A 15,317-nucleotide genomic window follows, 5' to 3' on the forward strand; every position below is an offset into this window, starting at 1 on the left:
GAAGGTTAAAGTTCCCCTTGAATTTTTTATGAACAAATAAATACATTTGACACATTTTCCTATTTCATTTTTAGTATCAACGACATTGATCGACTCGTCTCTGTGTCCAAATGATCAAGATAAATCTTCAGATTATAATAGGCCTACTGCCCAAATGATCAAAGAAGGTTCTCTTCTCTGAGTAGGCCTATAAACCTGCCTGATCAAAAGAGTACATGCATGAAAGAAAAAAGAAAGGGGGAATAAAGCGGAATTGGAAATCTACACCAAAGAGTTAACAATCCCTTATTTGAAGTGTCTGACTGCTTGTGTAGACTGCATAATAGAGATTATGTGGACATAAACAGCAATGCCATCATCACTGAAACCAACCTTTTCCTCAAGGTCAAAAATTAACCAGAAGGGGGAGCAGTAGACTTACTAAGGGAAACTTGGATGTGTGCATATTTCATAATCATAAATCACTCTGTTTATGATCATTACAGCTGTTTCCATAAGAGTTCTTCTTCATCAGACTCAGCCACTAAAAGCCTACAATAGCCTTCAGTAAATGAGCTTATCATCAGAGCACAGCAGTGCTGGATATGGTATTTTTTACTGTGAAAAGGTCTAAAGAAACTAGATAGATACATAGATATATACTTTATTGATCCCCAAAGAGAAATTCAAGAAACTCCATACAAATATACCATGCACATTACCCATTACCAATAATTAAATGTTCAAACCAGCTGCAAATGAAGACTTTTTTTTTAATTCACATTTTACTGGCTGGGCATGTAACCCCCCCCCAATGAGAGATCACCCTTCCCCCCAAACTTACATTGACCAGCCCCCAAGGCATTGTAGATTGTGGTCCTGTTATTGTCTCGATGGAAATGTGGGCAATCAGGGTTCTGACATTCTTTAAGTTGTACTCCTGTTTATTTAGTCAAGTAGCCTGCTATAAAAATGCACCAAGTGTGGTCACCATTTGAAGAATTTGTGATTCTTTGGAAAGTGAAAGGTAATGGTGCTTATAAAGGCATTTGGCATTCATCAAGTGTACTGACACAACAAAACTAATGGGCGTGAGTCCACTTTACATGAAATAATGAACAAATAACTGAAAATATATCACGTCACACTGTTACTCCAGGTAGATCACTTCAGGAATGCACTCTCCCTTCCAAATTTGGTGCATGGCCCACAAGCCTTTACACGTGCTCACAAAATGACAGCCATTATTTTCCCACTGAGACTTAACGACCCAGTTCTTGCTCTGCATGATAACGAGGGATGTTGGAAGGCCATTGCAAAAACCGTCAGAGCAGAGGAAGGTAGAGGACACACGACCCATTTTTTTGCTGAAGATGAAGCACTGCAGAGGCGATAAGTGATTTAAGATTTTCTTTTATTTCACATACATGAAATTACATTGCAACCCCCTCCCCTGACATTAACAATTATGTTTGGGTGTACAGTATGAAAATTCCAAGGACATGAAACCTACCCCGTCCAGATGGCTACCTCCATTACAAACTTAGAACAATGCAATGGGTATATATCAAAGGAAAAGAACAAAAAAGATAAGAAAACAGAAAAAATAAAATAAAAAGACAAAATATAAACCCTAACAGGAGATAGAAGTAAGCTAATGGGAAAAATATTACCAAACTGCTCAAGGGACATTATCCGAATGACAGAACTGAGCTGCGGTGAACCCTTGCGACTAACTGCAGGTTTTCTATGTCTCATGATTTCAGACAGCAGGTAAAGAACCCTGACATGTCAGTCCAGGTAAGGAAATGATCTTGAGCAGATGGCACTAAGAATGGAATGTCTCTCGCCAGCCCTCTCAATGGAAACCATGATGTCAGACTTACTTTTGGTTTTATTTATCATTATTCTTCTGGAAAGAGGAAAAACGTAATGTAACCTATTCCCTGCTCAACTAAAATCGTTCACACTCGTTCTGTCTACAGGCTCTGTACTGTTTCATGTGTGTTTCCTGGTGAACCACAGACATGTTAAACAACAATGTCAAAGGATGCATCAATGTCTCACATATGTATAATGCACATGTATAACGCCTAGCTAAAATTAGCCCCTGTATGACTCCCTGACTCCCAAATCATTGTTATTGTGCCTCAAAAACTACAAGGTCAGACACTACCCATCCCACCCCTCCCAAACACCCTTGCTTGTCATCCCATATCATAATCCACACTCACACACCAACACTTCCATACTCAGACACTTTCTCGCTCACACACACACACACACACACTCTCTCTCTCTCTCTCACACACACACACACACACGCACACAAACACGTATCCAAGTGACAGAGGCTGGTGAGAAGTTAAAGAGAAAGAAGCTGGAACCATGATGGTCTCAGTGTTTCATTTTTTTTCTTTTTTTTTGCCTCAGTAAGCAGACAGGAAAGTTTGATGAGCAGACTCAGTTTTCTCTGCCTTCCTCCGTGTCTTCCGCATCAGCTTGATTGTCTGAGGTCCACAGCTGCAAGAGATTAACAGAGAAAATCAATACTACAATTGATATACAAGACCAATGACGCATTACAACCATATAACTGAATCTTTCAACCAAGTTCCCTTTTCTGTGGAAACAACTGGCATTAAATGTTTTGTTGTGCAGAGGAAAAGCATTAACTACTCACTGTCAAATTGTCTCTCAGCAGCTGCATGATCAGTGTGCTGTCCTTATACGAATCTTCATTCAGTGAATCAAGCTCTGCAATAGCCTCATCAAAAGCCTGAAAAAAGGAAAAGTTTTTACAGATACCTGAGAAATGTAAACAGTCTTCTACACTCATTTCAGTCAAACAACATAAACCAAAATAGTTAGCTGAATGGAGCTTGAACACTTGCTTTCACACATAACACATCATTTAATAAGTGAAAAAGAACTAGATGCAAATGCTTTGTCAGCCTTACGGTCTTGGCCAGTTTGCAGGCCTGCTCGGGGGAGTTCAGGATCTCGTAGAAGAAGACAGAGAAGTTGAGGGCCAGGCCCAGACGGATGGGGTGTGTGGGCTGCATGTTGCTCTTGCTGATGTCAAACGCTGACTGGTAGGCCTCTTGAGATTTTGCGATGATGGCTGTTTGGGGGAAAAATAAATACATTTAGTAATCTTAGATTCTAAGAATCTAACCCTATACAGACATTTGAGGTTGTAGTGTGGATACATGATCTCCAACATTGCCAGATACAGTGAACCTCACTCATTAAATAACTGTCAAGTGTTTTGTAAGTGTAAATTCTTCCTGCGTTTGAATTTCCTCAGTAATTGACCTGTGATGTCCTAACAGGCTGGGTTTATAAGTCAACGGTCACTGCTGCCAATTCAACCAATATGTAGCACCAGCTTTTCATTCATTTCATACAAAAAAATATGTCTTTGGAGAAGACCATATCTACCTTGCCTTACTTGATCATTCTGTTTATTTCCACCATTATGATAGCAATAGTTGCACTGCAAAATTTGGTGTGATCAGAATGGGCTTGTCAGGTTTTTTTTTTGCCTTATTTGAGAATGGAGGAAATGTTCACACACTGTTTAAGTCAGACCATCCTACTAAAGAGTTATGCTTCTCTCCAAATTGATACAAGCCTGATCTTGTTTGCCCAATTGAACTGCCTGGGGCATTACCAAGATCCAAGATGGCTGCCGAGTGTTGAGACTTGCCTACAAGGACCATAGCGTACTCTAGACCAAACAGCAGTGGGCTAGTGCTGAACGCTCTGTTTGCCACAGCCAGCACACTACCATGGGCCACTGTCTTATCAAAGGTTTTCTTTATTTTCTGTCAGGAGCTCTGCCTGCATTCATCCACGTGGGCCTTGAGAGCAGCCATGCAGCTGCCGGCCTGTATTGATCGCAGTGCTGAGAGAAACACATGAATGTTTCAGAGGGCTCAGGAAGCTCGAAGACGGGTGCTGGTGGAGAGGCTGATGGTGCCACTCTCACTCAAGAACGCCTCACACCCCATGCCCACAGGGAGGCACATGTCTGGAATTTCATATCACACAAGAGCTAAGGATGAGTGTGGTCATGGTGTGTGAAAACACACACACACACGCACACACACACACACACACACACACGAGGAGCATGGGTGCCTAGCAACTACATACAGGCATATATGCGCCTCCCAACCGCCCGCCCCACCCCCCATTTGACTGTTCAAACCTGCTGCTGCTGGTGTTGCCTTGGCAACGAGTTCAAGACTATCTGCTATGATGACAGTTGTAGGTCAGGAGCGTGTGGCACACCAAAATGGCAATGCTGCTGAAATCCAGCCCACTTGCCGAATGGGAAGACCTGTGGGGTTATTCTGGTTAAGCAGTGGTCCCTCACCTCTGGAATTCGAGGTAAAACATATGAACCCTTATTGGTGGTGATAAATAGTACAATTGCTGTTATTTTGCATGTGAAGGACAGCCTGGGTTTTCCCATGCTGCCTTGCGCGTGATTTTATTCACGCTGCTAGGCAGCCTGGATTCCATGGACTTTGTTTTCACCTCAACAAAGGAACCAATCACAGAACGGAGGGGGGACAGCAAGACGATGACAACACACCGAAGTGGTTATGAGCTAAGTACAAACTCATTTGATAAGACATTCGTAGCAGCCAATAAACAGCTTTGGGCGTTCGTAAACCACGTTTCAAATACGAGAAAATGAGATGAGGTCTGACGTTAGTCAGGCTAAGTGAAGGACATTATTTTAACAGATTTTTAGGAACACAAAATTCCAAGGGGTCTGATAAATAGCGGCCAATATATGTGACCCTCACAACAATGATAACTAATTAAAACAAAGCCATGCGCATACAAAAGTCTGTATAGTCCCTACCTAACCATCTCTCAGCATTCCATACCATTACATTCAATATCTAATGTCATGTTTATTTTGTGGTCTGCATTAGGAAGAACTAATGAGCAGCAGTAGACCCTTGCAGTGGATTTATGTATGGGACTGCAACTGTACTTGTTTTTGCTTCCAGGCCGGTTAAATAAGGGGGACAGAAGCTTCGAGAAAAAGTAGTTCAGCTGTGAGGATTCTTCATTTATTTATAGTGGCCATAGAGGAGAGTATACTCTGCTGATGTCAGCCCAGGCGCCTGGAGACGGCAAGTCGTCCTCTCCAGAACTAGGGCACAACCGCCCCGAGCACCATCACCCCTCACGGATGGAAGAGGGTCACTTCACGTTTTGTCCATTGCATTCGGATGCGTTCAAACGCCCGCATGATTTTGAGGAGTAGGATTTCCACAATATGATTCTCTTGGTCTTTGTTGAAGCAGTTCTACTTGTATTTGCTGGAAACTGATTTACTGATATACTTTTTAATTACTCCACTTGTTTTGAGATTTTTTGAGTTTAATTCTCCTTACCTTCATCATTGGTATAAGCAGTTTACTTATTTATTCAATTATTATTTTGTGTTTTAATTAGAACCTTATATAATATAATATTTTCAGAGGACACATTGAAATGTCCCCATCCCTCAAGCTTTCAGCTATTGCATTTTTAATTAAACCCTTTAGTAGGCAAAACGTTCATCTTACTTACTTGCTTGACGGGCACTAGTGACCTGTGATGCTGAATGTATGGCCATTCAGACACGACATGGAAAACGCAGCAGTGATATCTGATAAAACATGTAAAAGGCCACACCTCATATGCAAAGTGATTCACTACCACACACCCGCATGGGTATTTATCTTTCCCACTGGGTGAGGAATCAGTCTGCTATACTGAGATGGCAATTAATACAATATAGTTTAAATGTCAGCAGACTCACCAAAGGGTGAAAGGGACTGATATTTCTTGCCATCACTAGCTGTGTAATATAGTTGTGAGCATGTTCAATCATGAATCTGTGCTTCAAAGGAACATTATTTCAGTCTATTGCTAGCAGGACTTTTTCTATCAGCTTAATGGGATTTACTCACTCTTGCTTGGTTGGCCTGGCGGTTACTCTCACATTCTTTTTTTGGGATGCAACAATCACCATTTTCTATTAAATCCGTGGACTGTTCAACCCGTTCTGGGGTAAAATGCAAATGTTTGTGCCCTAGGCCATTCATATACTCCAGGAGCGGGAACGTACATGCCAGAACTTGTAGCACAGCACCTACAGTTCTGGCCTAAAGAGTTCTAATCAGCATTAGTCTGCAATAAGCTGCTGGGAAAAAAATGATTTGGCAGGGGGGAAAACACAAGAAACTGTAGTCTGTGTCACACTTGCACATGACCTTCCACACTTATTTTAATAAGACAGCAGAGCACATGATGGAGCATGTGAGGCCACTCGCTTGTGCATCAGGCATAGTGCAATGTGCATCACGTTTCTAGCCCTAACATGCCATCCTCATATAAGTATCTGTGGATGTTGTTACTATTTATCCATCTATTATCTGGTTTTGCTTGCTTTGAAGATGTGATCTCACAAAACATAAGTCATGATTCATGAATCTAGTGACTGGGGTGTGTATGCCTGCATATGGTGGCTGCAGTAAATGGATCAGGGGGATGCTAATAATGACACATGGCTGACACAGCTTCCATATGCTCAAGCCTTCAAGGTCATGCCCTCTGCCCCACACTGACGACAGCTTCAGCTGGATATGCTTGCATAACATGTTCCCTTTTCACAAACACTACATGACTGGCCAAAAAATGTGGATATTATGTCTAACTCTGGGCCGTAATTAAACTGCCAAACACAGGGTGAGGTGGCGAGTTAAGATGATGGTATTGAATCGTGCAGCGCTTAAGACAAATGATTAGCTTTGACGTCAGATTTAAGCTGTGCGTATGTTTATGTATTTGGGTGAAGGTTTGGGCACTCACCAGCTTTGTCATCTCCCACAGCAACTTCAGCCAGGTAGCGGTAGTAATCACCCTTCATTTTCAGGTAGAACACTTTGCTCTCAGGAGGGGTGGCACTGGGTATAAGGTACTTGTCCAGCAGATCCTGTGAATGAATAAAAAAAAGCATGTTTACTTGTATTTATACAGTTACCCCTTTCTCAAATATCAATGACAGAAAGGCTAGTCTTTGACAGACGCAGTGAATCCCCGCCAAACACAACTGCTCTTTCATTCAGCACTAAAGAGACAGAAGAGGAGGAGGGAATGGACACTGGGGGACTCTGGACTTTGTCACAATCACTCTTGTTCTTCACAGACACTGCTGGGGACTGTTTAGGAATCCAAAGGCTCACACAAAACATGGCAGGATTGAAAGACAAAAAAAAAACCCCACAAGGCTCAAAGGCGCTTTTGCTGAGCTGTGGAAAAAAAAAATAGTTCATATGATGACCTGATTGACTCATGAATTCACTATAGGGAGGCTGTTGCACTTCCCCACATTTTTTTTTCCCTACTTTAGCTACAGGTTGATGTAACTCAACTGACCACAGTTAGACACAAAGTAACATACAAGCACCAATACTCTGGACCATTTTCACAGACCTAACAATGGAAGGCACACATTCAGACAAGATATGTTGTACCCAGGAAGAGAAACAGTCTTCCCACCTTAACACTGAACCAGTGAATTCGTACCCTGGGCAAACGCTAACTGACAACGAAAGGTAATGAGTCACAGAGACTAGGGGTGACTGGGTGAGGAAAAGAAGCGTGTGGTCTTTCATCTTGTTGTGAGTTGGGAACTAAGTTGGGAACTGTTCCATTATCAATGACAATCAAAAAGTTGCCGTCATGGTAAATTCAGCAGGATCCTGATCTCTGGAGTTGGGTCTGATTTGAATACTTACATAAGCCAGCACTAAGGCAGACATTCGGACAGCAGAGGCGAGGCCACTTTGCTTCACTCAAAAGGGACTTACTGGGAGGGCGGGGGGAATGCTCAGAAGCATTCCTCTCCACTAGACAACTTGCCATGGCAACAAAAAAATGCCAGAGGGGGACTCAAGGGTGTCCACAAAAATACTCACAATCCTAAAAGTGCATATGGTAGAGAAACAGATAGGAATTGCCCTTAAACAATTTGTAAAATGCTTCAAACTGAGCATCCCATGACTCCCATTAGCTTAATATGTCTATCACATGTTCTATGTGTGAGGCACTTATGGTCTGAGCAAGCTATAACCTAACATTCACAATATTTCACATTTACTTATTTATTGAGTGGTCTGAAGTTAACAGAGTGATTGTTTAAAGTATGTCTTTTTGTAGTTGGGTGTATTGAAGTCAAGAAAAGAAGGGGGCTTAGACTGCGCTCACTGAGCATGCTCACACAAGTTCTTCTGTATGAAGAATGACCCCCACCTGAGCTCTGAAGGTCAGGCTACTGGAACAGTGGAGCAGTAGCTGATCCTCCGACACTGTAGCTATGGGATTATAACTCAATGACTCACCACAGAGGATAATACACAACATTTCGGTCTCCATTTCCTTCACCATACACATTCAGAATATGTACCTTAGTTAAACCTTACCTAAAATATAGCGACATGTACCACCATGTAGGCTTGTTCCCCTTGTCCTCAGAGGAAAACCCAAAATAAAAAAGGCTATATCTGGACCACTTAATACAACACCTGCCTTTTAAAGGTTCTCAATAGAATATTTTTAAGACGGTAATAGACAACTGATATGCAACTTTTTGAGCAGTATTGCTGGGCAATGCTCCGGAGTGCTGTTGTTCTGGCATGTTCACATTGATATTGGGCAAAAAAAAATCTGGATCTTAAATCATCGGTAGGCAAATGATCATGATCATCCAATCAGAACACATGGAACTGGCCATGTAGCTTTCAGGAATATATCTATGCATCACCATAAGAGTACTCCTGACTGGACAAGTTTGGAGGTTCTACAATGTGGAGCTTGGCTGAGCAGATTATTATAACCCAATTTTGGAAAAGCTTAAAGAGGATAAATTAAAACTGGAAAGAAAAAAGTAAGTTAGTGTCAGAGAGTTGTGGCAATGGCAGGCAACATAAGGGATCCCCTCAGTTGTGGCATGTGCTCTTTTTAAATAACTCCTTTGTTTCCACAGTAGTGAGTGTACCAGCCTCTGGGATTATATCTGCTCTTTACAGGCACAGTCAAAATAGAAGAAAGGAATCCCACGAATGCCTGGCATCCATTGTGGTACTGCATTAAGAGTTACATTAATACTGCCCTATTCAAGGGTAAGGGCTCCTTCCTGGCACCTCCACAGTAATCCGTTATGCTACCAACCAGGATGTTTGAAAAGATGTGTGGTGCAAACAAATAATAGTTGTAAACACCCAATAAACCTAAAGTGAACTGATTTTTCAAAGCCATGCTATGGCTTCTCTTAAAGCATCCTTGACTAACTTTGAAGTTCCCAGCTGTAACAGTCACCTTTACAGAAAATAGAACCATGTCCTTTCCAGAGTAGGGCACCATCTGCTGGTTTTCTCTGACCTTCACTAAAAAAAAAAAAGTCTTGAGACAAATTTAAAAATTCAGTAAACTTCACTAACCTACAAATGATATGGATCTATACAGGACCTTTAACTAGTGGAATCTGAATAAGGTCATAAACATAAACTTGCAACACTACAGACCCAGACCCAGCTATGGCTCAGAAAACAAAAAAAAACATCTGGTCAAAAAGCAGGGAGAGCATCTACTCAGAGAACATCTGCTTCTCCTCACCAGAACATCATTGCAGATCTCCTTCAGCTCTTTCTCAATCTTTTCCCGATACTCTTGTGCCATCTGCTTCTTGTCGGTGCCGTCTGTCTTTTGCTCGATGCTGGATACCACCCTCCAAGAGGAGCGACGTGCACCCACAACATTCTTGTAGGCCACTGACAGAAGATTGCGCTCCTCATTGGAAAGCTCCTCGTCGATCTCCGTCACTGCCTTCATGGAAGCAGCCATGTCATCATAGCGCTCTGCTTGTTCAGCCAGTTTGGCCTTCTGGACCAGGTCGCTCTTGTCCATGGCTGCTGAGTTCTACAGGGGAGTATGTAAAATGTGGAGACAGACAAGACAGAAGGGGGTAAGTTTGAGGTCTTTTTTTTTTAATAAAATGCTCAGGTCCACTGCAGTACTGTGCCCGTTTAGGCACCGTCTGGGACATGGCTTGAACACTACTGTGATTCAATCTACTTGTAGTGAACCTACAGCATAAGGCCACCCTTAACATCACATATAAAACTATATCTTCTTTATAGTCTTTATAGTCATCTTTATAGTCTATAGTCATCTTTAAAATATGCTAAAAGAATCCGTGTGTAGTGGCATCGCATCAATTCAATTGTAGTGCAGATGAGGGGTCCATTTCACATCAGTTAGCATTAGGCTACAGCCAGCTACTTATTCAACCGAAAAAGAACAGAATCGCATCCGGTCTGGAGTAAATCGATACACTCTGGCCGACTTGCATATATAGACACCCACGGGGTCTTTCACCTTCTGTGACATTCCGTAATTGCAGCTCGGAATCAATTTGGGATTTTCCATGTTTCAACCGGACTCATCGATGGAATGACAGCACGTGCTGTACACCAACCTATTTTTTCAAAGGAACCGCGGTCACCACGGGATGTTACTATAAACATACCGGGGCGAGAACCCCGTTTCAGGCTCCCTCCTGACCACGATTCAAAGCATGGAAGGTTCGTCGAGGCCACCTACTAGCCTATCCTACATTGTGGCTGTGATGTGAAATATGCGGATGTAACTTATGTACCACACCCAATTCGACCCGCCAGCTACCTGTGAGAGATCGTCGACATAACTTGTGTGGAATGTAACCATCTATTGTCGAAGATACAAAGTAGCCAAATGATACTTTTGCATTTTGGTAGGTAGCGCAGAAAAATATTACAAAGATAAACCACAATTTAACGACTAATCAATTGTTCCAATGGATTAGCCAGTAGAGGTTCCAAGTTCGAAAGGCCTTACAAATTGTAGGCTAGGCTTGACTTGTTTATTTAACTGCTTGCTTGCGGGCAACATAGCCTGACAGAATTCCTCTTAAAATCATCCTCGTGACTTGCATCCACTAACTAGCCGAAGGTAGACACTCTATTCAACAGAAACCTAACTGCAGCCCAGTATTACGATACACACCACAAACATATTTACACCGTAAAATATAATCGACCCGGCAAAGATATTTCGAAAACAAATGCAATATGATATTGATATAAAGTTTGCATCAGTGGTCGAATCACCTCAGTCAATTCTATATTTGGGCGAGGATGTCGCTAGGCTACAAATGAACGCCCTATTTTTTATGACATGAGTGACTTCGAGTAACTAGTGCGTGGAAGAAAAACGGGAGAACAGTCAGATTTACCTTGTGCATACAATGCATCTTAATCATGGACATGCATATAACCCATTGAAAGCGTCTTAGCTAAGCTATGCGTTACAATAAACGAAATGCGCTCCGCTTCTAGTCAGGTCACATCGGTTCTGTCTGATGGTGATGAGACCATGGATCCTTCCGTTGTCTGTGCCACAATGGCAAACTGAATTCGGAGACTACATTTAAAATAAAACCTATTAGGCCCCCAACCAAAGAAAATGTAGGTTTTATGCATAAATCTCTGAGAGGCGAGTCGGTGAGCCATATACCTTATTGATGCAGACTGGGTTAATATCGAACTGTTTGCTGCGTGCCCACGATACTCCTAACGCTCCTTACACAAAAGCTTGAAAGCATCACAGGCTGTCCACACTACGCCCTACATCTAGCATCCATTGAACTATTATTTAAAGGAACCATTTCGCGCTTTTAAAAGAGGGGGGAAACCCATCACCGTGTACAGTTAAATATTATGCATTTGGAATTATATAAATTACATGATTTTGACCGCACTGACCTGAGTTTGGGACGGTATTCTTGGTCCGGCTACACAGCTGATTCTTTCTAGCTGCCTGTCTCGCTCAAATCCACGGGGTTTCCCTCCAATCACAGGCTCCAAGAGCAGGGACTGGGCTGGGAGCAATGACGTCAAATGCTACCAAGGCAACCGTTGATCGACGTGAGGTGTGACGTGCCCTCATTGCTCGAAAAAATGACCTACAGCGTGCATTGTTTTTTTTTCTGTGTCAGCTACAACCTTATGCATAATCTGGATTAAATATGATTAGTTTGTTGCCATTAAACTGTCTATATTTGCAGTCAATCAGGTCAACTAGGGTAAAAGGCTTGGTCTTTTTAGGATCTCTAATGCCCCATAGTAGGCTAAAACTATAATTCCATGGCCAACAGTGAGTAGCCTATTCTCTCCATGTTCATGAATGTGATGTTTTAAAATCGATGGATTTTGATTGATTGTAAGGTTTCTACCTAGATAGCAAGAGGCTGGACACTACTGGCCCTCTGGGGACATATCTGGTGGTCCGCTGGCATTTTGTTGATAGGTCGACCGGCGGGTTGCTGAACAACTGGCCAACTGTGGTCCAACACACTTTTTTGTATCACACTTGTATGAAAAAATTTATTTAGTTACTTCTTCCTTCAATTTAATAACATTATGAGTTTTCCCTTAATATTCACAACAAGTTAAATTAAAGGTGATGGTGGTCCAACAGCAGACCAAAAGTGGTACGATTTTACTGGGATGTAGGTTTTTTTTTGTTTAGTTTAAAACATTTAAAAATGACCAAGAAATATCAACAAAATGCGAAGAATCAACCATTTTGACAAACATTTTAAAAATGCCTATGGTCTGTGTCAATGCAAGTCAGTGGAAGAGTGCAAGTCAATGCAAGTCAATGCAAGTCAGTGGAAGAGTGCCGCGTGGCTGTGCTCAAGACAATTTGATGCCTAGAACTCCCCACAGCACCTAATTTTGGCTAGTTCAATTTGGTTGATCAACAGTCGATCAGTTTACACCAGTACCTTCTGTGGTCCTGAAATGTTTTGCTAAAACGTGCATCAGTCTAAGCCTCTTTTTTTGCTTCCCAGTTACAGAGTCAAGAATGTGTAGGCTACACCAGTGCTGTAGCCTACTGAGCATACTACAGCAAGACAACCAAATTGGCTGATTTTGACAAAAACTGTAGGCCTGCTGGAACTGAGACATTTCATGTTATGAGTTGTCTCAAAAGCATAAGACTGACTAGGTTGATAGGCTGATGTCACTAGCTTACACACCTGTCCTAAGCTGTAAGGCACACATTTAAGCCAGGCTCAGCAGTATCTTTCTCTCTCTCATACCACATGTGAGGCAAAAGATTGCTTGTTATTTCGAAATAACAGAAATAAAGAAAACATATGGTGTGTCCTCTGGGCTTCTGTAGACTTGTCATTCCACATAGTACATGACTTGTACCAGTAACCAGCTTTTAGCTGTGCTTTAAGTACGTCAACCTCCTCCTGACACCTACTGTAAAGACATGCTAGTGATGCTAGCACTTATGGGTTTTAGCCCCCTTGCTAGCACACCGGACTTTCAATCCGAGATGCTCCTAGTTTGCAGGTTCGCCTGAGCAAGGTACAGGGCTGGGCCGTGCAGTCGACAACATAACTCAATTTACACATTCCTTAACAAAGATACAGGTCCATTTTATCAGAGCAACATCTAGACAATCTTTTGCAGAATCAGATTCACATCGCTTCAACTATCCCAACCATTATGTTCTATGGGGGTCTATGTTCCACCAGCCCTATGTTCCCACATTTCTAAGGTTAGGGTTAGGGTTGGGGTTAGGGTTAGGCCTGAGGTGTGGGTGGGTGGGTTAGGGCTAGGGAACATAGGGCCTGCCTGTCAATGTAGGTTACAATTACAACATGATTACACTTGAAAAAATTGCAACCAATAAAAATGTCAAACAGTTTTGCTTGGGGAGAAACTACCCATAAGGAGGGTGCAAGGAGCACAGCGGGTGAGAGGAGCACAGGAACAACATCTATTTTCTCCCCTCACTGGCCCTTAACTCTGTAACTCTGAGACTCTATCAATAAATCACACTTATCAGTAAATGGAGTAAGATACTTTATCCGTTACTGGGTGAGGGTGGGGATTCACCGATATTGCAATACCCATTTCAGTCAATATAATTGCTTATTACATTCGCCAAGGAGATTATGTTTTCACCCCTGTCAGTTTGTTGGTTAGCTGTTTGTTTAATGTTAGCAGGATTATGCAAAAACTATTCGCTCGATTATCATAAAAATGGCTGGAAGTGTAGCTTGGACCATACCAGTTAAATTTTGAGCAGAAATTTCTAAGATTTCCCTCGGGATGAATATAGTATTTATATCTATCTGCATATACTTTCAAATTCTATAATTCTGAGCCTAAATTGATCAAGGTTTGGCCCACTCTTCCTGAACAAACGTGTCTAGCTATCTCAACTTTGAAGAGTGCCTCCTGCAGACTGCAATTTTCAGCATTCACTGCCCTCAGTGGCTCAATGTTTTTTTCTTAGCCATTCTTTGGTACTTTTAGCTGTATGTTTTCTGTTATTATCCTGTTTGAGGGCCCATGACCTAGGACTGAGACTGGGCTTTCTGACACTAGGCAGTATGTTTCACTCCAGGATGCCCTCTGGTCTTAAGATTTCATTTTTCCTTGTACAGGTTCAAGGCACCCTGTGCTAGACACAGCAAAGCAGCCCCAAAACATAACCAAGCATCCTCCATGTTTCACAGTAGATATGCTCTTTTCTTTGACAGCTTCATTTTTTCATGAGTGTAGAGGCTTAACTACACTAGACACTTAAAGGCTTGTCCACACTCGACTATGCTTCAGATATGTAAAGGAATGCCAAATTGCCAAATACTGAATGAGGTGAAATAAAAATGCATCAAATAATAGTCTGTCTGAGTCATGATATGGAGTCAGATGTCCTTGCACAAGTCTGCAATGAGCTTGCAAATTATAGTGAAAGCTTTTTTGTACCATCTACGTGAACCAATAGTCAGATGATTAATGCTGAAGATGAGAGATTAAAAAAAAAATTCCTAATATATATGTAAAAAAGTGCAAGGAAAGTGTTATCAACAGTGGTGGAGTGTTCCTCAGGCAAAGCTCTCAAACTAGAGCACAGGACAGAGGATGTCTAATAAAAGCACTATTCTATTATCTTTCAGCCTGTTACCATGGGGAAAAAGTGTTCCATTTTTTAACACTTGGTCACGTGTGCTCTCATTGGACCTCAGTGTTAGAGGCTAAAGCAAACCATTTTACACAGCTTATTCCAGATATGTAATTTATACAGTAGGCTAGATTCCAATGCATATAACGTACAGAAAGAAATGTGTCACAGTTGGAGCATTTATAGCAGTCATCCATACAGTATACGACTGAGAGAGGCCTGTATGGAATGCTTCT

At 41.9% G+C, this 15,317-nt stretch overlaps 1 protein-coding gene across 1 annotated transcript; it reads right to left on the minus strand.

Moving 5' to 3' along the window:
* Positions 1-1,376: 1,376 nt before the first annotated feature.
* Positions 1,377-11,958, minus strand: ywhaz (tyrosine 3-monooxygenase/tryptophan 5-monooxygenase activation protein, zeta polypeptide). Its single transcript, XM_048229484.1, has 6 exons — positions 11,856-11,958; positions 9,670-9,972; positions 6,865-6,988; positions 2,940-3,103; positions 2,663-2,758; positions 1,377-2,502 (listed from the first exon to the last, which is right to left on the minus strand). Exons 2-6 carry the CDS (start codon positions 9,958-9,960, stop codon positions 2,443-2,445), a joined length of 735 nt encoding a protein of 244 aa, XP_048085441.1. The 5' UTR covers positions 9,961-9,972; positions 11,856-11,958; the 3' UTR covers positions 1,377-2,442.
* Positions 11,959-15,317: the final 3,359 nt, after the last annotated feature.

Source organism: Alosa alosa, chromosome 20 (assembly GCF_017589495.1).
Source record: "Alosa alosa isolate M-15738 ecotype Scorff River chromosome 20, AALO_Geno_1.1, whole genome shotgun sequence".
Lineage (NCBI taxonomy): Eukaryota > Metazoa > Chordata > Actinopteri > Clupeiformes > Clupeidae > Alosa > Alosa alosa.

Excerpts from the sequence above, each read along its gene's own strand:
- ywhaz (XM_048229484.1), bottom strand. The coding sequence starts at position 9,960 with ATGGACAAGAGCGACCTGGTCCAGAAGGCCAAACTGGCTGAACAAGCA. Across the intron at positions 2,759-2,939 it reads CCTGCAAACTGGCCAAGACC|GCTTTTGATGAGGCTATTGC; the intron begins GTAAGGCTGACA and ends TCCTTTTTTCAG. Across the intron at positions 2,503-2,662 it reads TGCTGAGAGACAATTTGACA|CTGTGGACCTCAGACAATCA; the intron begins GTGAGTAGTTAA and ends AATCTCTTGCAG.